Below are 26,907 nucleotides of genomic sequence, written 5' to 3' on the forward strand. Positions count from 1 at the left end.
GGGAGATGAAGATTCCTGATTTTCAGCAAGTGACTTCAATTCCAGAAAGTACTTCAATTTATACTCCTTTTAAGAAGAGTATCCCACAAACATACATTTTAAAAATCTGGGATAAAGTTTCCCAATTAATGTGAATGAATGTGAACATAGCTGATATACCCAAATATTTGTGGGACCTGATGATTTTTGACACTTATTTCTAAGTAGAATTTGGAAAGGGTTTCTAAAGGACTTTTAAATTTTAGTGCACTCAAGGATAAGCAATTAATCACCTCAATGTTGTTTCCGGACGTGGTTTGAGAATAAAAAGGCTTGAGTGGTCGCAAGAAGGTAATCATTCTTACGTTCTGCCAATGAAGTGGAGATGCATGATTTTGCACTATCAGCATAAAATCGTTTTATGTGGGTTCCAAATCGAGTTTACATCATTTGGAGATGATCATACAAAAATTACATTACTATTCCTCATGAAAGAAAAATCAGAAGTTTGTCACATATTTAGAAAATTCAACATTAAGATCCAAACTAAATACCAGACAAAAATCCAAGTGCCAAAGACAGACAATAGAAAAGAATACTTTGAAAAAAAGTTGGATATGTATCTTAAAAAAGATGGAATTTTTCATCAAAGTTCATGTCTTGATACTCCTAAACAAAATGGGATAGCCGAAAAGAAGAATAAACATTTTTTAGAAGTTGCCGGTTTTTCTAAGGATTGGATTTTCTCCATGATCGCTGTTTTCCCTTCGGGTACTTTTAGTGTTTCATGTATCATCCATAGTATCCATATTTCATTAATATTGCTAACGAATGTCATTAATTACATAGGATGTGATATTTACCCTAATGCAGTTTAACCTAATTGAATCAAATTACATTTTTTTTAACAAAAATACTCCTATTCTCAAACAATAACATAATGAAGAATGCCCTTACCATTCCTAAAAAAAAGAAAAAGAAATCAAAGATTGGGAGCAAAGAAACTTACTTTTCGTATGTTTTTAGGAGGTCGAAGAAACACCTTCTTTTGATCTCTTGCCGCTGTAGATGAATGTAGAGGAAAAAGCCAGTCAACAGATGATCCACCGAACTGATAGGAAGCAGCTAACTTATCATGTAAAGTATAAATTTCTGACATTCCCTGTAATGCAACAAAAAACATATAAAATCAATTTGATTCCTTCCTATTGAGAGAAAGGAAAAGCAAAACCCAGGCAATGAGAAAGAGAGGCAGTAGATGACTGACAAATTAAGGTTTTGTGTATGATCTTACAGGCAAAAAGACAAGTATAGCGCCCTCTTCACAAGTTTTGTCAATGTGGCAAATCAAGTCTTCAAGGAGATCATAATCAATTACGTCTTCATTTAATCTTTTCTGCAAAAGAAATATTTAAATTAGCACAGCAGCATGAATGTCAGGAAAAACTCATTCTCAGCTTATCAAAATCATCTCAAAATTACCAAATTAAGTTGTGTTTGCTCGGCATATGATCTATAATTGCTTGGGACATAATACGGGTTAACCCGGTCCTCTAGAAGTATGGAATCATCGCCCCATGCGGACAAGACAAGATTCTTCTTTCCTCGATGATTGCTAACACTACCATGCTATAGTCATTGCAATATAAAAGACCGTTAAAAGATAATAATCAAAATAAAAAATAACAGTGAGCAACAGAAATCAGCATCAATTCACAGTTGTCTCGAACAAAACAAAAAGATAGACAGTGGGACAAAATTGGCAATAGATTACTGACTGTATCATAAAATCGAAATCATTATGAAAATTAAATGAGTTGTGATCTTCTACTCACATCAACACTATTTATATATGTGAGAATTCAATTTTCTAGCTCGGAAAGAGAAAGAAACACAAGATGTCATCTGGGGGGGGGGAACCTTTCTTCCCTTTCCTTTTTTTTGTTTGAAGATCTTACTTTGTTCTTCACATTATTCCCTCTTGATCATAGCTGGGGCTTCAGAGCATCCAGTGGAAGCAAAATTTTTTGGTCCTTTTTTTGATAAAATAAGAAACTTTCAGTGGAAGCAAAATCATTCAGGATAAGCATTACTGAAATTTATAGACATAGCAAATTCATAATCAGTTTGGGGAGAGAAACAGCACATTGGTTGATAGTCAATTGGAACTTCGGAGGAAAATAGGATTTTTCTTCATCCAACTTTCTAAGAACCTAACAAGCATTATTTTGTTGACGTTATTTATAATGTGAAAGATTCATTCTTCTCTATATCTGGACATCTCAATGAAGACAGAACATCTCATGACACCATTTGAGAAGGTGTAAATGTGACAGGATGGGATCATGTCAGGCACTTGAAACATTTTCAACCTTGGGTGGGACGTTCTACAATCACAAGTACTATGAGGGGTTTCAATGAATGTACTTAGGATTTTGAGTTATGGAATCTTCTTCTTGCAGATACCCAGTTTAAATGATCAGTTGATTGGGAGGAACTTATTTCTCTTATATCAATTGATTCTTGATATCTGCTTGCTGGGAGCATAGTTTTTGGATAAGGTGTACGAAATTCTCCTGCACCTTTTAATATATCTGTTGACATGAATATTTTGTTATCTAAAATAATTATGATATTTTTTCCTATATATCTCTCACTATGAATTTCTTGAACTCCTATTATAACGGAAATTTTCTTATTTATATTTAGGAATTCTTATATATATATGAGTTATTTGTAATACTAAAAACATAATGAAAATAAAGTAAATATTTTTTTCCTAAATTTCTACATAGTATCAAAGCAGAGTAAGAATATTTTAGGGTTTTATTTTTAGGGTTTCTTTCAAAACTCTAAAATCTTCTCATCAGCCACCCAAAACAGAGAGCTAGACTCACCATGCGGTCGGCTGCCCTACTCGGGCTCTATCTCCGCTCTACCCGACCTGCCTGCTCCGCCCGACTGCAGCAGCTCAAGCGACATTTCGCGTGCAACTCTCTGGTTCACGTTCCCGACTCCAGATTCATCTGCTTCTTCGCGCACAGCCATTTGCTTGCTGCATCTGACTGCAGTGATTCACACGGTCCCCTCACGTGCAACCCTCTCGTTCGAGTTTCAATCCGTCCACTTGCAGTGGTAAATGCTGCTTCCTTCTGAGTTCTTCACACATGACACACACACCCAACACAGCTTTTGGTTCGTGCATAGCCGCTGCTCCTTCGCCAGGTTCCCTCGCACGCAGCATCTGATTCGCCAAGTTTCCTCGGCCGCTCCTCTGGGTTGCTTCAGTTCTATTGTTGTTATCAGCTTTTGCTCTTTCAACTTTTGTTTTTCAGCCCCTGTTTTTGGTATCAACTTCTGCTTCATATTGTTACTTTTCTGTTGTTCCAGCAAAAGGCCTTTCATCAGGTGTTTTTGTTTTTGGTCTTCTTTGTTCGACCAAAATCTGTTTTTTTTTTTTCGCAATCTTGTGTTTCGTTTCAGCAAGGGTTCTCTCTGTTTTTGTGATCTATTATTGCATTCCAGTGCACACTCCAACTTTTGTCACCATTTGCAGCGTGTTTGACATCTTTGGTACTGATCAGAGGGATTTTTCTATCTTGTTGAGATTAGCAGCTGGGTCTGTCTCTAGGTATTTTTTAAATAATGACAATAGTGAAAAAATTAATTGTTTCAAGTACAAGTAACTATTTATTAACTATTGGTACATCAAAAAATGGTAAACTCAGGTACTGCTCTTCTCCCTACTATTTCTAATTCTGATACTTAAATTATAAACTCTGAAGTTAATAGACAAATGATAGACTCTTTTAAAGATTTTCTGACCTATTTTTCATGTATTTAACAGGAAAATATTTATATCGCCGATGGATCATACACTCTTGTATCTAGAACAGATTCCATTAAATGTATTCCAATCATTCCACTGACTTCAGCTCTTCATGTGCTTAGTTTTTCTGACAGTCGTTTATCCATTAGTGCCCTTAGTAGAGATATTAACTGTAGAATTGAGTTTTTTTCTGATCCTTGTATTCTTCAAGATCTTCAAACAGGAAAGACAATTGACACAGGTAGACTGCAGAATAGCTTATATGTCTTGAATAGAAGTCAAAACGTCGTTGGAAATCAACCTGCCTTCAGAGATACAGATGTTAATAGGTAAATCCTACAATTGCCTCGACGGTTAAGATATCCTTCTTTCTTTACTCTGGAAAACTTATATCCCACATTGTTTAAAAGAACTTTTATGAATTCCCTATTTTGTTATGCATGTGAGCTAGCTAAACATAAAAAGAGTTCATATCATGTGAGTAATTATAGAAGTTCTACTCCTTTTATGACCATTCATTTTGATATTTGAGAACCTACTCAGAATACATCTTTATCTGCCCATAGATAGTTTGTTACTTTCATTGACTGTTATACTAGATTAACATGGATTTATCTGTTGAAACCTAAAAGTGATGTGTTCCTATGCTTTCAAACACAGTTTGATACTCAAATTAAAATTCTAAAAATAGGTGACGGTACAGAATATTGGATGGTGGATTCCGTGCGTACTTAGAGTTTAATGGTATAATTCACCAAACAAGTTGTGCTTACACCAGTGAACAGAATGGGGTTGCTGAAAGAAAAAACAAACACACATTATAGTAGCTTGGTCATTAATATTCACCATAAATTTACCTAAAAGTTATTAGGGAGATACAATTCTCTCAACCGCCTATCTTATTAATAGAATATCTTTGCGAGTTCTTGATTTTAAAAGTTCTCTGGAAGTTTTCCAAACTACAAATTCCTATATTGTTTCCCCCAAAGTGTTTGGATGTGTTTGCTCAGTCCAAACTAGAAATGTGAGTAAGATGGAACCTAAAACTCTCAAATGTGTATTTGTTGGATATTCTCCTACTCAAAAGAGTTACAAGTGTTATCATCCTCCATCTAGAAAATACTTCGTAACCATAAATGTTATTTTTAGAGAATTTGAATTATATTTCAGCTCCACCCCAACACCTCTCAGGGGAAGAGTGAAATGGAAGAGGTGATGTCCAATTTGGTCACTCTTGACAGTCATATTCAGGGGGAGAATTTCATGTCAGAAGATCTTATTCAAAAAGAAAATGTTGGACGACTGAATAAACCGGACTTGAAGAGGTATTCAAGAAGAGATAAGACAGAAAAAGCTATCATGCAGTCTATCCCACGTCAAGAATCTTCTTAAGTTTCTGAAGATACTGGTGAGTCATTTTTGTCTCATGAATTATATGATAAAACCATTTCTCTTAGAAAATGAATCAGAACTTGTACTAAACATCCTATGTCTAGCTTTGTCTCGTATGACTCTCTATCTCCCTTCTATAGAGGTTTTATCTTATCTGTTTCTTTTGTGTTTATTCTACAGGATTGGAGAGAAATTCTAAAATATCCCAAATGGAAGGAAGCGATGATTGAAGAAATGAAAGCATTGGTAAAAAATGAAACATGGGTGTTCACTGTAAATCAAAGCAAATGACTCGATTGAAAGATATAAAACTAAACTAGTGGCTAAAGGGTATACTCATATCTATGGAATTGACTATCAAGAAACCTTTGCACCTGTCGCAAAAATGAATACAATCACAATATTACTATCCTGTGCTGCTAATCTTGATTGGGATTTACACTAGTTTGATGTAAAAAAAGTCTTCTTCCACGGGGAGTTAGAGAAAGAGGTATACATGTAGATTTCACCTGACTTGAAGATGAAAAAACATAAGGAAAGATTTACAAATTAAAGAAGGTCTTATATGGATTAAAACAGTCTCGAAGAGCATGGTTTGAAAGGTTCAGCAAAGCAATACTGATCATATTTTGTTCATCAAACATTGTAAGGGTAGGATCACTCTTCTCATTATTTATGTAAATAATATTGTAGTGAATAGAAATGATACGAAGGAGAAAGCTCGACTAAAGGGACTTCTTACTCGAGAATTTGAAATTAAGTATCTATGAAAATTGCAATACTTCTTGAGAATTGAGATTGCCAGATCTAATAAAGAAATCTTCATTTTTCAAATAAATTATATCTTAAACTTATCAAAAGAAATTGAAATTATAGGTTGCAAGCCATCAGAATCCCCTATTAAAAGTAATCACAAATTATAAATTGGTAGTAGTGCATCAGTTAACATAGGAAGATATCAAAGATTGGTTAAAACACTCATTTATCTCTCACATATCAGACTAGATATAACTTATGCAGTTAGCTTGGTGAGTCAGTACGTGCATGATCCTCGCGAGACTTATTTACATGTCATCTTTCGAATATTATGATGTCTAAAATCTGCACCGGAAAAAGGATTACTCTCCTCTAGAAATGGCCACCTTAAGATAGAAGCATTTATAGATGCCGATTTGGCTGAATCTCCAAATGATAGAAGGTCAACTACTGGTTACTGCACATTCGTTAGTAACAACTTGGTCATATGAAAAAGCAAGAAGTAGAGTGTAGTTGTCCATTCTAGTACTGAAACAGAATATAGAGCAATAACTCAATGGGTATGTAATTATTATGGTTGCAGAATCTAATAAATGAATTAAAACTATTTAAAGAAGGGACGCTATCATTATTTTTTGACAATAAACCAGCAATTAATATTGCCCAAAATCCAGTTCAACATGAACGAACGAAACATATTGAGATTTTTTACGGTCACTTTATAAAAGAGAAAGTGGTTAATGTCATCTTATGCTTATATCATGCATCTTCTAGCAATCAGGTGGCGGATATCCTCATTAAAAGATTTTACAACAAAATTTTTTACAACTTAATATGCAAGTTGGGCATGTGTGATATTTTAGCACCAACTTGAGGGAGAGTGTTGATATGAATATTTTGTTACCTAAATAATTGTGATATTTTTTTCCTATATAGCTCTCGCTATTAATTTCTTGACTCCCTATTATAATAGAAATTTCCTTATTTGTATTTAGACATTCTTGTCTATATATGAATTATTTGTAACACCAAAAACATAGTGGAAATAAAGTAAATATTTTTCCCTAAATTTCTACAATATCATTTTCTGGTTATTCTTAATTCTCACTATTAAGTCTTGGGCCTACTCCTTTTTGTTTTCGTAATATACGGTTGCAACACCATGATTTTATGAATATGTGAAAGATTGTAGTAGGAGGCTGTTGTGGAGAGCTAAGAAGGATATGAACTTATGAAAATCTACAGTACCTAAAAGGTAAAAGAAAGTCATGTAATAAGGAGGTATTAAAAAACGTAGGTTTCAGGAAGAAGGAGATTTTAATGGATATGTCAGGGTTAGTTGGGTTGGCAGCTAAGCTCACCTTTGAAAATTGACTAAGCAGATAATCATCCTTAAAAATGATGTGAGGAAATCTAATCAAAGAGGGGATGAGTTGAAGAGAGGAGTCTAGAGTTATGTGAATAAAGGAGGGAAATACTCCCGTGGAGACAGAAATTCAGAATTACGTGCAAAGAGCGCTACTGATGATGTATAAATGGAGAATATTCTTATAGAATGGAAATGTGGTGTCATAGGGAGGTTCAATGACTCTCAAGAGAGATACAAGGCAGTCTCATGGCAATTGGATAAGAAGGCTCGAAATGCAAAATCCTTTAGTTCAATTAAAGTAGATTCACCTTTCTTCACTTCCTGACACCAAAATTTGGTTTATGGACCTATTGGAGGCATACAATTGTAAATCTTTCTTTGAATAAACATCACACCTCTAGCCAAGTTCATATTGCTAAATTGTTTTGGAAAGCATAAGCACCATCAAAGGTAAAGGTATTAGATGGACAACCATGCATCAAAGGCTCAATACTAACAACTTGCTACAAATCTCATGTTCAAATCGCATGCTACCTCCAGGCATCTGTATAATAAGCTTTGGAGAATAAGAAACACACTCCCATGGATGGTTAGGTAATCAATCATTAGTTTCTCAATTCCGAAGGCTGTATAGCTCCTCCCCCAAAGACACCACACTTAGGACCCTTTTCGTTACCACAACCAATGGTAGAACATCCTGGAACTTTCACTTCACTCGTGACCTCTCTAATAGGGAGACTTTGGATATGCCGACTTATTGGATCTTTTGTCACCTATAACTATATCCTCTCATCTTGATCAAAGATTATGGACCCTGGAGCCTTCAAGGCTCTTCTCTTGTAAATCCCTCTTTCAACACATAACAAATAACCGCACCACTACACATACCTCCATTGTCAATGTGTTGTCGAAGGCTCATGTTCCCTCTAAGGTGAAGTTCTTTGTTCGGACCGCTATTCAACAAAAGCTTAATACAAATGATTTACTTCAAATTTGCACTTCTTATCGGGCTCTTTCTCACGATGTTTGTGTTATGTGTTTCAAAGGTGATAAGACACGCACTCATTTGTTTCTTCACAATGTCATTGCTTGGAAATTGTCAACCAGTATCTTTTATTTGTTTGGTTGTAGTTGGATTTCACCCCCAATAATAGAAACTTTACTTACAGTTTCTATCAATGAGAAAGGGATGAGGAAAGAAGCCAAACCATTGTGGCAAGGTGTTCTCTTTGCAGGACTATGATGCATCTGATATGCTCGGAATTTATTATTTTTTTGACAATAAGCATACTTCATACAATAGGGTTACTTTTTTGTTTTTATTATAGACTAAAGCACATGGTCACTTTCACAAGATTAGCATCTCCACCCTCCACCAAAATTGGGATGTATTTATTTACAGCACAGTCTCTGTATTTTTTTTCTTTTCTTTCTTTCTTTTCTTGCTTTTGGAAGTATACTATTAAGGATTATCCTCTGCTGTAATCTCTTTATCTCTTTCCAATTAAAGTCTTCTTTTATCCGAAAAAAAAGAATTGAATACAACATAATTTAATGGTTGAGGGGATGTAAGGTCATGGAGATCATATTTGTAACCAGTCCCAATATTATTTTACTTTCAAAGGTCTAAGAGGCTCAGCATGGACAAAAAGCTTGTTGGAAATCTAATGACTCTAGGTTTAAGAATTGGAATTTGAATCTCTCGTGGTGCTTTAGGAGATTTATTAGTGATGTTGGCCACTAGCTGTGACAATCTTTAGTGCTTAAACATATGATTTGCATTATTTACTTAAACTTTTTATTAATACACACCTAAACGTGCTTTTTTGTGAAGTTTACATATTTGATATATTACAAATCCTATTTAGAAATATTTGTCGGTTGTTTGATAAAATATTTGAGAGTATATGTGAGATCTTGTGACTAGGTGTCATTTAACTCATAGTTAGATATCATTTTCTGAATAAATTTATGACATCTCGCAGCAAGGTGTCATTTTCTAGACAAGCTTGTGACACCTCTTGGCTAGGTACCATTTTTTGTCAAGTTTGCAAGATCTCTTGGCTAGGTTTCATTTTATGGACAAATTTGCTACACCTCTTGGCTATGTGTCATTTTCTAGACAAGTTTGCGATACCTCCTGGCTAGATGTCATTTTCTGAACAAGTTTGTGACACCTTGTGGGCTGGTATCATTTTCCGAAAAAGTTTGCAAGACCTCATAGATAGATGTCCTTTCTTGAACAAGTTTATGACACCTCATGGTTAGGTGCCTCTGGACAAGTTTGTGAGACCTTATAGCTAGATGTCATTTCTTGAACAAGTTTATGACACCTCGTGGCTAGGTGTCATTCTCTTAACAAGTTTACGACACTTTGTGGAAAGGTGTCATTTTCTTAACAAATTTGCGACATATTGTGGCTAAGTGCCATTTTTTGGACAAGTTTGCAACACCTCGTGGTTAAATATTATTTTCTACACAAGTTTACAACACCTTGTGGCTAGGTGTCATTTTTGGAGCGTATAGGAGCTGCTTGTCATTTAAGCTCTTGTCATGAACTGTTTAACAACTCCGGAAGGAGATTAGATAACTAAAAGACGTTTGTGGAATGGATGGGGAGAGAATTTGAAGTTTTGAAGACGTTTCTCTATGTTTTTACTGTTTTACTGCTGATTTAAGGTTAACAAAGCTCAAAGCACTTTAATTTCCTCAATTCAAGGTAAGTAATCTATTATAACATGATTTGTATTGGTTTTTTTTTGTTGGTATTCCTCCTACTTAATTCTTTATTTAGATGATTTTTCAAAGTACTATAATCACGTGCTTGCTCAAGTTAGTGTTTGAACTATTGAGAAATTGGGTGATATGTAATTCTGATTTCTGTTTATCATTATTATAGTCACTGTCCATTTGTGCCCATCTATATCACGAAAGGAGTTTGTTTTGTCCATCCATTTTGTGGAGGGAGTCCAGCTCTTTTTGCGAATTATGTGGCTATTCATAATATTAGAGAAAGTCAGACCCTTTGGAAACTATATTGTGCCTTCTATAATAATAGTGAAAGTGTGACTCGTTTTGTGATGTTCATTGATCTTTGGGAAATATATATGTTATATCTATGATTTATTTTGATTTCAATGACCTTTTTCTGTTGTGTTATAATTTGCTACTTACTGCAATGTGTATCTCATTATTTTCATAACCATTTTAGATTAAATGAGTATTAGAACAAGAAGAAAAATCTTGGAGTCTGAGTTTTGAAGAGTTGATAGGGTTGGCTAATCCAAGAAGACATAAGTTCTTCATAAGTTTGTTAGTTGTGTGTTTTTTTTTCCTTTAGAGACCGTTGTAGGAAGGTTAAGCCGCTTTGTAAAAAAGGGGGATGTATTTTTACCATGTTCATGACCTAGATCTAACCGTTGCTTCTTTATTTATATATATACATTATATTAATGGTTTGAGTTTACCTTTTGTCATATCTTTATCTTACTTGCTTTGAATGAAATTTTAATAGTTTATTTATTTAGTTACACTCCAAAACATAATCTAGATCTTGGGGTGTGACACTAGCATCACCATAGATAGAATTTGTTTTGAGGATTATTTCACTTCTACTCTGTTGTTTTCTAGGGTTTCATCATTGTATTGCTTTAGACAATACCTTGTCCACCCAAATGTTACCTCTCTTTCTAATATAATTTCTTTTTTTATTAAAGACATGCTAGAAACCATAAAAAAAGAGTAAGAAAACTTGGTGAAGATCAATAGTGCAAAAAGTCAGCAAGCAAGACAGACATTGACAACAAACAATTAAGAATCAAGATACCACATACCATGTTTCTTGTGGATGATTCAGATGTTAATGATGCAGGGGAATCTGAAGGAAGATGATAATTGATACTTTCATATATATCCTCAAGAAAGTACGTTGTCACTGGATGTGTTCGGCCTAGTGCAGTAATAACAGGGCAATGTCCAAAGTATCTTGAGAACAAGCTTGAATCAACTGTTGCAGACCTGAATATACGGAAATAGTGGGTATAAGAATAAAAAACAGGATAGAACCAAGACAATATCTATGTTAAGGGCAGTGACAGAAACTGGGAATGCTCAAACATACATAAGGATAACCTTCAGTTTGGGAGTCTCATAAGTAGATTGCTTTTCAATCAGATTCTTCAAAATAATCAGTAGAAAATCACCCTGGTATAGAGAAAAAAGAAAAACTAGTCATTATCATGCAACTTAATTTTTAATATAAATTCTATAAGATGGTACAACTCAGGATTTCTAAATATGACTAATAAAGTACCCTGCAGCCCAGATACATCATAAAAAGACTTCATAGGAAGCATAAGCGAAAAACAAATACTGAAGAAATCCTAAATCATAAATAGAAAACCACACATCATCATCCCCAGTATACCATTTGCAATGACTAAGTAAAGCAAAGCCATAGATAATGAATTGTGGAAGAAACAAAACTATAGACACCAAAGCTATATACAATATACGATTGTAAATGACTATTAAAGCAAAATTATTGACAATAAATTATTTTTGTACACATGTAACAATCATTTATGGAACTTTAAAGTTATTCTTGGAAATTAAATTTTACTTCTTTGATAAATATTAACCATCCCAACCATGTTTTTGTGTACGGAAGCTTTTCCTTTTTTTTTATCGATAAATGCCAAGGGAAGCATTTATACTTGTGTGAGTCTACTACTACCTATTTTACTTACTTACCAGAAGAGATCGTTCATGAACTTCATCAACTATAATATGAGAAATTCCAGTCAACATTTTATCCCCCTGATTGAAAAAGATAAAAACAGTGGCTTAGCAATTTGGGGTTAGTCTGACCAGGTATAAAAAGAGATTTTAAACATTTAAGGACAAACAACAATTATTGCATCTGCTCTATCAAAAATAAAAGATAAGTATATGGAAATATTGTTCAACAATAATCTTTTTATGAAATAAGAAATATTATTAGAAAGGAAGAAAAAAATTTAATCTAGAGAAGGATTAGCTACTCCCCAAAAGAGATGGAAACAACACAGCAGTTGTACCAATAGAAAAAACCACCCCAGCCCCACTTGTCCATGGATAACGAAATGATCTAAAAGATGGACTTTAAACCAAAAGTATGCAAAATAAAAACAACATCATCTCCCAGATATCATCAAACAATTACGACTGATGCCTAACTCTTCTGTTTATTTTATAATATCTGCAGAATGGATTTATTACAATAGAAAAAACAGTTTCCTCCAACCTTTAAACTGTATCCTAATATAATTACTTAAGACTCATTCAGACTCTCATTCTCACATAACTGACACATATCAACACATCAAACAAATACACAGAATCAACAAACAGATAAGATAACCTAAACAAAGACTACTCTATTTCTTCATCCTTTGGTTGACAACAGGAAAAGGCACAATTCCAGCGGGAAAGATAACATCACTCTTGTTGGAAAAGGAAGCCCTATATATTTTCTCCTTTACGTAATATATAGAGTCAGACCTATTTAGGACCTTAGAACGGTAAAAAATCCCATAAATCATGGGATTCCAAAGTAGTTCAGTTTTTCTTTTACATAGCCATAACAACACTATATATAAGTGTGTAATCATATATAATATTTGATAATAAATACAATTTTCTAAACATGGTATCAAAGCAATAGGAGAAAAATATTCTTCTTTCGTTCTCCAATCATAAACCGGCCTTCATGGCCAGAATAAACCCTAGACCTACAACAGGCCTCTATAGTGCGAACTCCTCCCAAACAGCTTCTGTTTTCAGCTGCAGCTGCTCTGTTAAAGCTGAAAAGAGCATCTGTTTTCAGCCACAGCTGCTCTAATTTCAGCTGCAAAAAGCCACCACTATTTTCTGCTCCGTTTTTGTGCCGTTCTATTCTTTTTTTGGGTAGTTCTGCTCTGTTTTGCGAAGCTCTGTTCTGTATTCCCACCGCTCTGCTCTGTTTCCAAGCTGTTCTGCTCTGTTTTTCAACAATCTGCTCTGCCACAACCTTCTTTCTGCAAAGCACCTGTCTGCTCTGTTTTTCCGTGTATCCCCTCTTCTGCACAGCCATTGTTTCAGCCCAGTTCCACTGTTCTTCCACAGCTCCTATTCCGACCCCATTTTGGTTTTTGTGAAGCTCTGCAGTTCCTTTCTCGATCAGCCTTTGCATCTGATAATTTTTTTCTCCCTATATAAAATAACCTAGAATATGTCGAGAATTACAGAAACCAACTATCCTGCTCAAACAGAGTCTTCTGTTGGATCCTAACAATCAAGGGACTTGCAAATCATTCACGCAGCATATAGACCGGATGGGAAGAACTACCTGAAGTGATCTTAACTTGTTAGGACTATATTGAGAGGAAAAAGGAAAAATCAACCACCTCATAGAAATAGGACCAAAACCAGGAGATCCTCGGTTTGAAGCAAGGGAAAAAGAAGACTCCATGATTATGGTTTGGTTACGGAACTCTATCGTACCCAAGACTTGTAACACGTGCATGTTCTTGAGCACTGCAAAAGACATTTAAGACTCACTTTATCAGAACTATTTAAAGGCTAGAGAAAATAGCTGCCAAATGCGGTAGTAGGACAGTGACAAATATGCCAACCAGCTGAAAGCTCTACAGCAAGAACTTGACTGCTACAAGGTGTTAAAAACCAAATGTCCTGCAGATGCTTATTTCTTCAAGGAATGCATGGAACAACACAAAGCCTAGCATTTCCTCTATGGACCTAAATTTGACCAGTAAAGGTTCCATGTACTTGGTAAACCTGAAGTTTTATGTTTTAGTGAGGTGGTAGGTTTTGTTCGCAGTGAAGAAAGTAGAAGTAGCCTGATGCTTGACCCTCGTAAAACCGATCAATTTGCTATGATAGCCACCAACAAAATAATGCCACTGCTAAAGCAGCAACCTTAGACCATGATAAATCTGGTCAAGTAAAAAGTGAGAATCATGATAGCCAGGGGTGTATCTATTGTAAGAAAGCATACCACACTCAGGAAAGATGCTGGAAGTTGTTAAAAATGGTTTTAATTGATGTGTTTACCATTGAATATTACAGTTCTATTTATACATATTTTCTAGAAGGAAAAAGGAAATAAACAATCAATTACAATTAATTACAAATGATATAATTTTACCCTCTAATTTGATGTACTTCATTTCTATTAGCCTGATTCATTTCCTCTTTTTACTTCCTGATTTTCTTTCTCTTTAATATCATGATTTCCTTCCTCTTTAGCACCTTAATTTACTTTCTCTTTAATACTATAATTTTCTTCCTCTTTAACACTCCCCCTCAAGTCATAAATGTATTTTTGTTGAGAAATACAAATTCCAAATTTAGAGCAAGCAACTTCAATTGCCATAAAATACTTCAATTTGTTTAGTTCTTTGATTTTGAATTTTTTTGCTAAACATTGTTTTAGCGTTTGTTGTTTATTCTCGTCATTTCCTATTACAATAGTGTTATCAACTATACTAGGAGAGCTGTAACACCCTATATCTCTAAATGTTAGATGAAAAGAGTGTGGTCTTCTTAAGCCTACCAAATTGCTTAAGTCCATATAAAGTCTTCTTTAGTTTACATACCTTATTTGGTCTTGCTCCTCCGTCAAAATCTGGTAGAATATCCATGTAGATTTCTTCTGCTAAATCTCCATGTAAGAAGATATTTTTTACATCAAATTGTTGTAATTACCAGTCAAAATGGGTAGCTAATGATAACAAGATTCCCACAATATTTATCTTAACTACTGGTACGAATGTCTCCTGCTAGTTCATTTAATATGTTTATGTATATAGACTTTTGCCATCAATCTCGCTTTACATAAATCTCGATTGTCCAATCTGTTTCATATTTGATTGAGAAAACTCATTTTTATCTTATTGGTTTCTTGCTATTATTTCCAAGTCTGGTTCTTTTCATGTATCTGCATTTCCACACTCATGACATTTTTCCATTTTCACAAGAAAATGCCTCAAATAATATTTTAGGGATACACTCATTACTTAAATTTTTGAGGAAATTTTTATAAAACAATAAATATTTATCAAATGACACAAATTGCAAAAGATATAAAGAATGTTTAGTGCATTCTCCTGTACAATTGCGATGTGCAATATGTATATTATTATCACAGGACTATATAAGTCCATCCAAGGGAAGAAGGATGTTGAAGCCTATTTCGAGTGGAAACGGAAAGTAGATCGCATCTTCAACTGCCACAATTACAGTGAAGAAAAGAATATCAAGTTAGCAGCCCTTGAGCTCAAAGATTATCCATTAGTATGGTGGGATCAGTTGACTACCCTCAGAAGACAGAATGGAGATGAGGCTGTTTCGACATGGAGAGAGATGAGATCCACCATGAAGAAGAGGTTCATAGCATCTTATTTTAACAAGGACATGAACCAGAAGCTTCAACGCTTGCCTCAGGGTTCCATGTCAGTGGAAGATTACCACAAAGAGATGGAAGTAACTATAATCCAAGTAAGGGTCTATGAAAATTCTAACGCCACCATGGCTTGATTCTTAGGCAGTCTGAATAGAGATATTGCCATCATCATTGAGGTACAACACTACATCGACTTGGAAAACATGGTGCACATGACCACCAAGATTGAGAGACAATTGAAGTTCAAGGGGACTGCCAGAGGAACTACCAGTTTTGCCCTTCAGTTCAGTTCTACATAGCCTAAAAGAGATGAGGTAAGAAACTGGAAGAGAAGAAAGTAAGCCACTCTCCATCAACCAGCAAGGTAATTTTAAAGCACGTATCTCTAATCAAAGGCAGAGTACTATTAAAAGTTTCAAGTGTTTTGGGATTAAACATATCACATCCCAGTGTCTCAATCAAAGAGCTATGATGATACGAGATAATGGAGAGATAATTAGCGACCATGATAGCATGCGATCCTTGGAAAACTGTGAAGAAAGCATAGTGCCACCAACATAGGGAGATATATTTGTTATCCAGCAGACTTTGAACATACAGGTCAAGTCCGAAGACAATGATCAAAGGGAAAAAATCTTCCATACTAGATGCCTCGTTAATGGCAAGTTATGCAGTATGATTATTGATGGAGGTAGTTGCACTAATGTGGTTAGTGCGCTGCTTGTGGACAGGATAGGCTTGACTTGCACAAAAATCCCAACCCATAGAAGTTATACTGGTTAAATGACAACATAAAGATCAAAGTCACAAAGCAAGTCAAGGTTCCATTCTCTATCAGTAAATATGTAAACAATGTATTATGTGATGTTGTGCATATGCAAGCAGGACATCTATCACTTAAAAAACTATGGCAGTATGATAGGAAAGTCAATCATTACAGTGGGAAGAATCAATACTCTTTACATGTTCTTACACCATTGTCCCAAAGAGAAGTATATGAAGAACAGCTCAAGACTTTTGATGATTTTGTTGGCAAGGGAGAGAGAAACAATGACCCAAAGAAAGGCTATGAGACAATAGAGTGTTTCCATGTGCGAAAAGGCCCGAGTGTACTTCGGTACACAGTGGATTAACTTAACCCTTCTTTGTTTTCTTTATCTTTGCAGGAATCAATCAATCTTGATGATAAAGATTCGAGAGCGAATCTTTTTTAAGAAGGGGGAAAGATGTGATCTCGGATAGGCAAGACAAAAACCAAAGCCACAGTCCCACAAGAAGAAGGAATCCCGCAAAATTCCAATATCCCACAGGATAGTTACCCACGAGCTTGCGACAAGAAGGGCGATAGACTCCACTTGCGAGCACACAGAGGATAGTAGCACGCACAAGGCGCATGCAGAATTTCTCTCATGGATGGGAGATTTTTCCCGCAGGGAAGAGTAAAAGTAGCTTTGAGACAAAGTAACTAGAATTAATTAGTTTTATTTTCTTAATTATGTAATTTATTATTTTCTTAGAAAAGCAAATGTAATTAATTAGGATATTTTCTTTTCTTGTATTCCACTTGGCCTACAACTATAAACAGGCCTCAAGAATTATAATCAATCAATCAAGTTTCAAAATAATAAAACATAAAGCTCTTAGTTTGTCAACTTGTAAGATATTTTCAACTTTTTTGTTGAATAGAGAATTAGTGTCTACTTATCAAGGTAATTTCTGGATTTTCATCAATCTCTTTCTTGAATTGATTTTAAGTTATCAAGGTTTTCCTGGTGGTATTATAATTAATTTATTTATCTCTATTATCTTAATTCCAATCACAAGATGATTGTGAATTATGTAGAAAGGGTTTATGCAAAGATTAAGTTTTTGGTGCTAATTATGTATGTGTGAATTTTTTATCACATAATTAATTTTGGATTCCGCAACACTATTTGGACATGTACACAAACCGCTAAGAAGAAAAAGTCTAGAAGAAATGCAATAAGAGTTATATACGAGAAACAGCTCGCAGGCAAGCGGGTTTGAAAGGAAGAATACTCCCGCCCAGGTGGGAGAGTCCTACCCGAGAGGGAATCTGATTTCTTCTCCCTTTTCACATGTTTATTTTGTGATTTTTAGTTCTTTTCAAGTTGAGCTTGCTGCCATGAAGAATCCTAATTGAATTCCATGCTAGAATTCAAGAGGGAACGCGATTCATTCAAGACACAAAGCAAGAGAACCAAAGTAGGATTCGGCCAAGAATAATTTTCCTCCTAGCCGAATTCACCTTCTTTCTTCAACGACAAAACTGAATCTTTGCATCCTTCTTCAACTCAAAATCTGCCATTAATTAGTTAATTAATGGGAAGAACAAATCAAGAGGATGATGGACACTCATAGCCGAACAGGATTCAAGAATCGGCCAAGAGAGAAGAGAAGCAACTTAGTTTAAATTCTTATTTATTTTATTACTATTTTAATGTAATCCTATATTAAGTTTAATTAGAACTTAAATTTCCGAGTCCTAGTAGAACAAGTACAGTGAATGCCTATATAAAGAGGCCACCTCTTTAGTTGTATTCATTCAATTTTCATATCAATAATATTCAGATTATTTTGCTCTTAGCTATTGTTAATTGTGAGAGAGTGTTCAATCAAGTGAGATCGCCTCGACCGTCTTGTTGAGTTAATGAATTAAATTGACTACTCAGGTAAGCCGTAGTGTCCTTTTCATTTCTACTTTTATTTCCAGATATCTTGGTTTGCTTTCACAGCTTGAGTGTGATCGAGTAGGAAGGGTTTTCTTTGGGACTTAGGATTTCTACATGTTAATGTTATATGCGAGGTTTTCAATTGTATTATTAATCCTGGATTCCGCATGATTCCATATGTCACAATTGAAGAGATATGAAGGAGACACCAACGTGAAGAACAGCTCACTGCCAATAGTGGAATCAGAAGGCCAAGTAAAGTAGAGCCAAAAGAAATACTGCAAAGAAGAACCATCATTCACATAGGAATAGAAATAGAGCAAGTACTGATGAAGTGGCTGAACATGGATTCCAAGGAAACCATCTGCGAAGATTGGAACTTCCTCAAGGGGAAATTCTCTCAAATCGACCTTCAAGGCAAGGTCCGTCTCTAAAGGAGGGGAAATGTTAGGAATAAGGCAAGTAGGGAATGAATCAAGATACTCCGAATTTAAGTTACCGTTAGTTAATTATTAAAAATAGGTTGGGAATATTCATGGCAGCTCATGATAATAGTTGTTGGTACCTTGTTGTCCTTTGCACCAATCATTTTGTCCTTCGTACCAATAATTGGTACTTAATATATATGGCGAATACCATAATGAGAAACGAAAAATATCTAAAATCTAGTCCTCTGGATTCTCTCTTCCCCTTTCTCTCTCTCTCTTTTTTCTTGATTTCTGACCTTACTTTTAACACACGATTAAATTCTAATGACCCAAGAGCTTGAAAAAGTTGCTGTCAAAATTATAAAAACTAAAATTAACGATTGTTAGTATTCAACCTATTTAAAACTGTAACTTAAACAATACACTTAATCACAAGAGGAGATAGAATTCTAAGCCCCGGGATAAACCTTAACCTTTCCTCTTTATTATTATTCAAAAGGATTCTTCGATGAATTTTAAAGAGTCCCCTTCCACAATCTCCCAGGCAATTTGAATAGAAAACTATCAAAAAGCCAGTAGGTTTGGTAGTCTTATCAGTCTAAAGATTCCAAATGTACTCAACCTTACTTTCCTTAGATGGCCTTTTGTTAGGATCCAACTTTGACATGTAATTCACCGGAACTTTAATTTAAAAAAAATATTAAAGTTGGAATGATTTTGGGATAATTTTGAGAAATTTAAAAAATTGGGAGTAGAATTAAAAATTTAAAAAAATAGAGAGAGCATAAAAGGAATTTTGAAGAAAAAAAAGGTTTTGGAAAGAGAGAAGAGAGGAAGTTAGGAAGAGGGAAGAACAGAGTTTGTGTGAGAGAGAGAGAGAGAGAGGAAAGATTTTAGAGGAAGAAAGAAATAGAGAGAGAAAAAAAGAATGTTTTAGAAAGAGAAAGAGAATGTTAGTGAGAGCAAGAGAGAGAAATATATATACAGAGAGGCTCTTAGAAAGAGAACGAGAGAAATATATATAGAGAGAAGAGGTAGCAGAGAAAAATAGAAAATTTAGAAAGAGAATAATAAATTGAGATTTTATTCCATGAAAAGTTACATATTTTGTATTTGATTTACAACTATTATTTATAAACATGAAATGGTATATGAGAATTCTTATCAATTATTGCGACTATTCGAGTACATGAGAATTTTTATCAATCATTGCAATTATGCATGATTTTCTAGAATCTCAACACCTTTCTAATCGTCTAACTTTGACCTTGTAAAGAGTTAGGAAAGAAAATACTGAATATTTCTTATATTTCATTCCATAAGATTATGGGCATATATACATAGAAGAATGATCAATATATGAAAACATAAATCACTCTATTAATGTTAGGAAATCAATTAATTATTATATAAGAATATTCCGTAATATATTTTGTAATATTTTAACACTCCCTCAATTAATTATTATATAAGAATATTCCGTAATATATTTTGTAATATTTTAACACTCCCTCTCAAACTGAATCATAAATATTAATCATGCCCACCTTGTTACGAAGATATTCAATTCGGATTCTATTTAAAGTATTTGTGAATATGTCACCTAATTGTTCTCATGTTTTCACATAACTGGCAGAGATCAAATTCTCTTGAATATTCTCACGAATGAAGTGACAATTGATCTTGATATGTTTGTTTCTTTCATAATACACGGGATTTGAGGCAATATAAAAAATAACTTGATTATCACACTAGAGTTTTGTAGGTAATATGGGATTCAAACCCACTTCCGCTAAGAGGTGTTATATCTATAAGATTCCACACGTGGACTGAGTCATATCTCTATATTCGAACTCTGCACTGAATCGGGACACAATAGTCTACTTCTTACCCTGCCATGATATCAAGTTCCCACAAACGAAAACACGATAAATTGTAGTAGATCTTCTATCAATTTTAGATACAGCCCAATCAGCATCTGCAAACTATTTAATGTGAGTGTACTTATTGTTACTAAACATTATACGAAATCCTAAAGCACCTTTTAAGTAGCACAAAATCTATTCCAAAACCTCTCAATGTTTGATTATAGGTGCAGATACAAATTGACCCACAACACTGATAAAATATGCAATATCTGAACAAATCACTGTGAGATAATTTAGTCTCCCAACTAATTGTCTGTACTTTTCCGAATCATCAAGGAGGCCACCATCATCTTTACTATAGTATACATTTGGTATCACCAGTGCGTTACATGGCTTATCTTCTAACTTTCTAGTTTTTGCAAGTAAATAAAGTACATACTTTCTCTAAGACAAAAGAATTATTTTCTTACTTCTTGTTACTTCTACTTCCAATAAGTATTTTAACTTATCCAAATCTTTAGTGTGAAACTTGGTATGTAAGAATAATTTGAAAGGAGATATTTCAACACAGTCATCTCCAATAATGACAATATTATCAACGTAGACAACAAAAATTACAAGACCAACTGCTAATTGTCTATGAAAGACCGAGTGATCATACATTCTCTTCTTCAGCCCAACTTTCAGAGCTACTTCACTAAATTTATCAAACAACACATGAGAACTCTACTTCAAATCATACAAAAATTTCTTTAAATGACAGATTTTCCCATACTGATCCTGAGCAACAAATCTAGATGGTTGCTTCATATACACTTCTTCTAGGAGATCGCCAGAAATGAATGCATTCTTGATATCCAATTGGTATAAGGGTCAATTTCGAGATATCGCAATAGAGATAAATAAATGAACAAATGTAAGTTTACAATCAGAAAGAAAGTACCTGAATAATCTACCCCATAAGTCTAAGTATAGCCTTTTGTTACAAGTCTAGCTTTAAATCTTGCTATTGAGCCATCTGAGCTTACTTGGACTAAAAATACTCGTTTGCACTCCACGACCTTTTTTCTTTTGGGTAAATTCACCAAAACCCAAATATGATTTTCATTGAGAGCATTTATCTCCTCAAACATTACATTATGCCAACCAGAATGATTCAAAACTTTCTCAATTGTCTTGGGTATGAAAATTGAAACTATAAAAGCAATGAAAGAGCTAAACGATGGACATAGATGGACATACGAAACAAAATTAGCAATGGGATAAGTTCGTTTAAGAATTGTGCACTGACGTTTACCTTTAAGAAAACTGATGGGAAGATTAAGATCCTGTGGGCAAAATCATACGGCAACAGACCTGGTGCAGGGCATATATGATTAGTCTGCTGTCTTCAGTCCTAAACATGAACAATTGGTGGTAGTACTTAGGTCAGAGACACACTAACACTAACATCAACTTGTTCAAGTAAAACTGAAGGCACGTTATCTGAAAAAACACTATTATCTGCTTGGTTAGTAGAGACACCTGGTGTGAAACTATAGAGGAACCACAGATCATCCGCTTCCTGACTTGTAAACTTGGATAATGAGGAGAAAAAACAGTATATTCTCTAAAAATACTATGTCAGTTGATACCAAATATTTATTAAGATCTAGAGAGTAGCACCGATATACTTTTTGAATGTGAGAATATCAAGAAAAATACACACTTCAAGGCCTTTCGATCAAATTTTGTCACACTAGATCGCACATCTCGAACATAACAGGTACTACCAAATATCTTATCCTGCACTAGAAATAAAAAATTGTTCAGAAAGAGAAGACTGTAAAGAACTTCCTCATCAAGTACTGTAAATGACATACGATTAATCAAGAAACAAACCATTGAAACAGCATCGGCCAAGAATTGCTTAAGGACTTGCATTTAGAACAAAAAGGTTCGAGCTGTCTCAATTAAATGTCTCTTCTTTCTCTTAACAACTCCATTTTAAGAGAATGTATCACCACACGAGGATTGGTGAAGGATCCCGTATTGAGTCATATAGTTCTGAAATGAGTCTGACATATATTCCTTACATTATAACTTCTCAATACATGCACAGAAATATTGAATTATGTCTTGAGTTCAACACAAAAAATACAAAAATAAGAAAATATTTCAAAATAATTTTTCATAAAATATATCCAAATAATTCGAGAAAAATCTATATAGGTAACAAAATACTTAAACCATATTTTAGACAAAACAGTACAGGCCCCCAAACATCAGAATGAACTAACTAAAAAGTATACTCAACTCGTCTATTGACCCTTGGACGTAACGGACTACGATAATGTTTTACAAACCGACATAACTCGTAATCCAATGAAAGTACATCATAAAACTGAAAACATAGGTTCTTCAACACACGTAGAAAATGATATCCTAGAGTAGACAACCAATCGAGACACCCAAGTAACAAGAATGTAGAGACCATCTGATATATTTTTTTTACCAATAATTTGCTTCGTCATAAGAACTTGAAGAACATAATGATCAGGAAAGAATGTATTACAAAAATTAAAATCTTTACTCAACTTACTCACAAAAATCAGATTGAAGGTAAGCTTAGGAAAACTTAATACAGATGACAAGGTAATAGATGAACTTGGTTTTGTGGTCCTGAAACCCCCAATATTATACCTCGACCCATTAGCAATGGTTATAGGAAAATGTACTTTGTGTGGTTGAAAACTAGAAAAAAATATTATAATTACATGTTATGTGATCTGTAACATCAAAATCAATCACTCATCTGTTTGAAAATGAGATAAGACATTTTTTCTCTGATTTAGCAAGAACAGAAAATTTATTCAAAAATTCATGATACTGAGAGAATTTAATATATTCGTTAGCTGAATTCATAACGGTTCTCTCATAATATGAACTAACAGTAACAGCAACAATATTAACAGTATATGCCCTCCCATTGCGATTCTACAATTTCTGACAGTACCGTTTTATATGCTCTTTTTTACGGTAGTAATAGCAGATAATATTATCATTCATATTAATTCAAAAATTACAAAAATTTCACCCAAAATACAGCAGCTAGAGATATACAGAAAAAACTGCAAATAAATCCGAAATTCCGAGAAAACATAATATCTCTTCACACATGACTGCCAACAGGACTAGCAAAACCTCACTATCACCACCGGAGACCGAGCGTTGCCATATGCACGGCCGATGGAAACCCACGCGCCACTGAACACCATCAAACGGTTTTCCTTCGGTCGGAAATCACCTTAGAACCCAAATGTGCACCTAAATCCAAAATGGAGCCCGCAAAATCACCCCAAATCACGTTGAAGAACCGAAAAAAGCTATTGTCGTGTGGTCTGCTCCACCTCAGTTTTCTCCGCTCCGACCTTCTAGTTTCGTGCACAAAACCTACCAACTGGGCTCTTCTGCGTCTTCTATCTTTGTGCGGGACCCGATACGCATGTGAACTGATCTCCTCCAATAAACCCGACATAGGCGAAGTCAAACAACTAGGAAAACGGCTTCCTCAGCTTCTTCTGCATACACCACCATGCTAGCCACACTCTGAACTGGTCAGAGGTCGGTGGTCGACTTCCTCCGATACCGAAAATTAGTTGTTCAACCCTTCTTTGGTCTAATGTAATCTGACTCCTAAAACCCTAACCTTAACCCTAACTCTGATATCATGCAAAGAGTTTGAGAAGAAAATACTGAATATTTTTTGTATTTCATTTCGTAAGTTTAGGAATATATATACATAAAAGAGGAATCTATATATGGAAACATAAATCACTCAATTAATGATAGAAAATCAACTAATAATTATATAAAAATATTTCATAATATATTTCGTAATATTCTAATAGACCTCATCCACAGAACTTCGCTCCAAGCCCTTGAGAGAAGAGTAATTGATATTAATGAGAACATACCATATGTGCTGTCCAAGATGATAAATATCGTGGAACGAAAATATTACAGAAACATCGGTTCTTTCTAGATTAAAATTAATGCGACTTTCAATAGTACCATATGAAATGAAAAGCCACTTTATAAGTAAATACTAAAGGAATGATGCCAACAAAATTTAAACTAAAATAAAAAATGAAATAATCTTAAACATAATGAGGTATGGTTATGTACCGCTAGTTTCCTCAATAAAATGCCAGTTGTGCAGAAAAGCAGCTTTGTTTTCTCATTCCTGAGAAGGCATAAAAAAAAATAGATGTTGTTTATAAATAAATTAGTATATAAATCCCTGCCCAGATACACCTTTACTTGTATAGATACATGATACAAGCAAATCACGCATTTTCGAATACACTTTGGGTAAACATGAACCTCAAAATAATAAACAAAAATATTGTAATGTAGGATAAAGAAAGCTTGAATACAAAAGTTGAAGAAATTTTATTGAGAACCAAAATTTATAGCTCATGAATCTCATTAAAACAATATCTCAATATTTGAATAATAATCATGAATACTCTATCTAATGACTAAGTTAAGGTACTTCATTTATAGGCATCAAAATACAACAAAAATAGAAAATTTAGAAAACCTAACAAATAGAAAAATAAGTTAAATAGAAAAAAATTAGGAAATCTTCCTACTTTTTATTGTAAACAAAGAAAACCTAAAATAAGAAAGTATGTTAAATAGAAAGAATTAGGAAATAGGAAAGTAGATCTTTCTATTTTCCTTTACTGTAAAACTTTCCAAAATTTTAAAAGGAAAACAAATCTTCCGTAAAACTTTCAAAAACTTAAAAAATAAAATTAAATCTTCCTATTTTCTTTTTAACTTCAAAAAACCTTCATGTTCTTTTATTAGTTCTACTTCTTATCTCCTATTACTGTAATATGCCTACTTTAGGAGCTTCCTATCATACATTATTCCTCTTCAATTAGTAAAAACTCAACTTCGAACTTTGAAATATCGAAGTAGAAGGAATATTAAAGTTGGAACCTGTCTTCTTAACAATTAAACCTTGTGAAACTTGACATTGTAATTAGAAAACATGAATGCTTCTGAAATCAAGAATTCTAAAGACAAACTGGACCAATTAGAAAGGGAAAAATCCATAAAATGAAGAACTATCAAATTTTCCTCCTTGCTGTTAAAAATTAAAGAATGTGTAGTAGTATCTTCAAGTGGGACCTCTTTCTTCTTAAGATCAACAAGAACAATATTATTTTTAACCTTAACAACATTATTGCTTACAATTAAATTGAGAAATATGTTACTAGAAACTCAACTTTGAGCAACAGAAATAACACAACTTCGCTCACAATCTATTCTACTATATTAAATACCTCTTGTGTGTATATGTCTTTAATATCGTTAGTTAATTCTTGATCATTAAAATGCAGCACTTTCATAAGATTTTGTTCGGTCGCTAATTTATGCACCCTTTCATCCTTTTCTCATTCTTTATATTCTATTAAAATCTAAGATATGTTAGATTCCGGTGTAATCGAAAATTCAAGATTTCTTCTACATCTTTTCATCTTCATTTCATACATATCAATCTTATCACTTAAATCTTGAGAGCTATCTTGAAATCCTCCAAATCAACTTTTATAAGAAGATGAATTAGGCTAAATAACTCCCCCAGTTTTCCTAGCAAATTAATTTGGAAAAAATCTGCACCCGCTAGAATGGCATTCTTCGCCTAGGAGGCTTGCGGGGAAAACATATTAACCTTGGATAAACTGAAGACTAGGGGCTTTCCTTTGGTGAATGGATGTTTCATGTGTCTAAGGGAAGAGGAAGACTGCCGCTACCTTCTGCTCATATTAACCTTGGATAAACAGAACTTGGTATATGGTTTGCTTGGCATTTATTGGGTACCTGCTGGTTCAATTGAGGATGAGGTTTGGGCTTGGGAGGGTGTTGGACTAAAAATAGAAACTGCGAGACTTATTCCCCTATCCATATTTTGGGTCATATGGAAAGAAAGAAACTTGAGAGCTTTTGAGCGAGTTGTGAATAATATTAGTAAATTAAGAAGGAGAAGGTTTAATTATTTCGGTTTTCTTGTGTTAGGCCATGACATCATTAAGGCTGAGGATTTTGGGGATATCATTGACATACTAACCAACTTGTAAATCTCTTGTAAATGGG

At 34.2% G+C, this 26,907-nt stretch overlaps 1 protein-coding gene across 5 annotated transcripts in view; it reads right to left on the reverse strand.

The window, feature by feature from the left end:
* Nucleotides 1–26,907, reverse strand: part of LOC110817359 (RNA helicase family protein) — a 108,442-nt gene that overhangs the window by 48,236 nt on the left and 33,299 nt on the right. For all 5 annotated transcript variants that reach the window (XR_015817143.1, XM_088213654.1, XM_088213655.1 and 2 more), the window contains 7 exons: nucleotides 24,925–24,982; nucleotides 12,078–12,143; nucleotides 11,446–11,528; nucleotides 11,159–11,342; nucleotides 1,462–1,608; nucleotides 1,274–1,375; nucleotides 989–1,141 (listed from right to left, as the gene is read on the reverse strand). Coding sequence is in view for 4 of the 5 variants with exons in the window: in XM_088213654.1 (XP_088069780.1) it covers nucleotides 989–1,141; nucleotides 1,274–1,375; nucleotides 1,462–1,608; nucleotides 11,159–11,342; nucleotides 11,446–11,528; nucleotides 12,078–12,143; nucleotides 24,925–24,982 (793 nt within the window). In the remaining variant the exon portion in view is untranslated. The remainder of the gene's footprint in view (nucleotides 1–988; nucleotides 1,142–1,273; nucleotides 1,376–1,461; nucleotides 1,609–11,158; nucleotides 11,343–11,445; nucleotides 11,529–12,077; nucleotides 12,144–24,924; nucleotides 24,983–26,907) is intronic.

The sequence above is a fragment of the Carica papaya genome, chromosome 2 (assembly GCF_054855325.1).
Source record: "Carica papaya isolate Zhongbai chromosome 2, ASM5485532v1, whole genome shotgun sequence".
Taxonomy (NCBI): Eukaryota; Viridiplantae; Streptophyta; class Magnoliopsida; order Brassicales; family Caricaceae; genus Carica; species Carica papaya.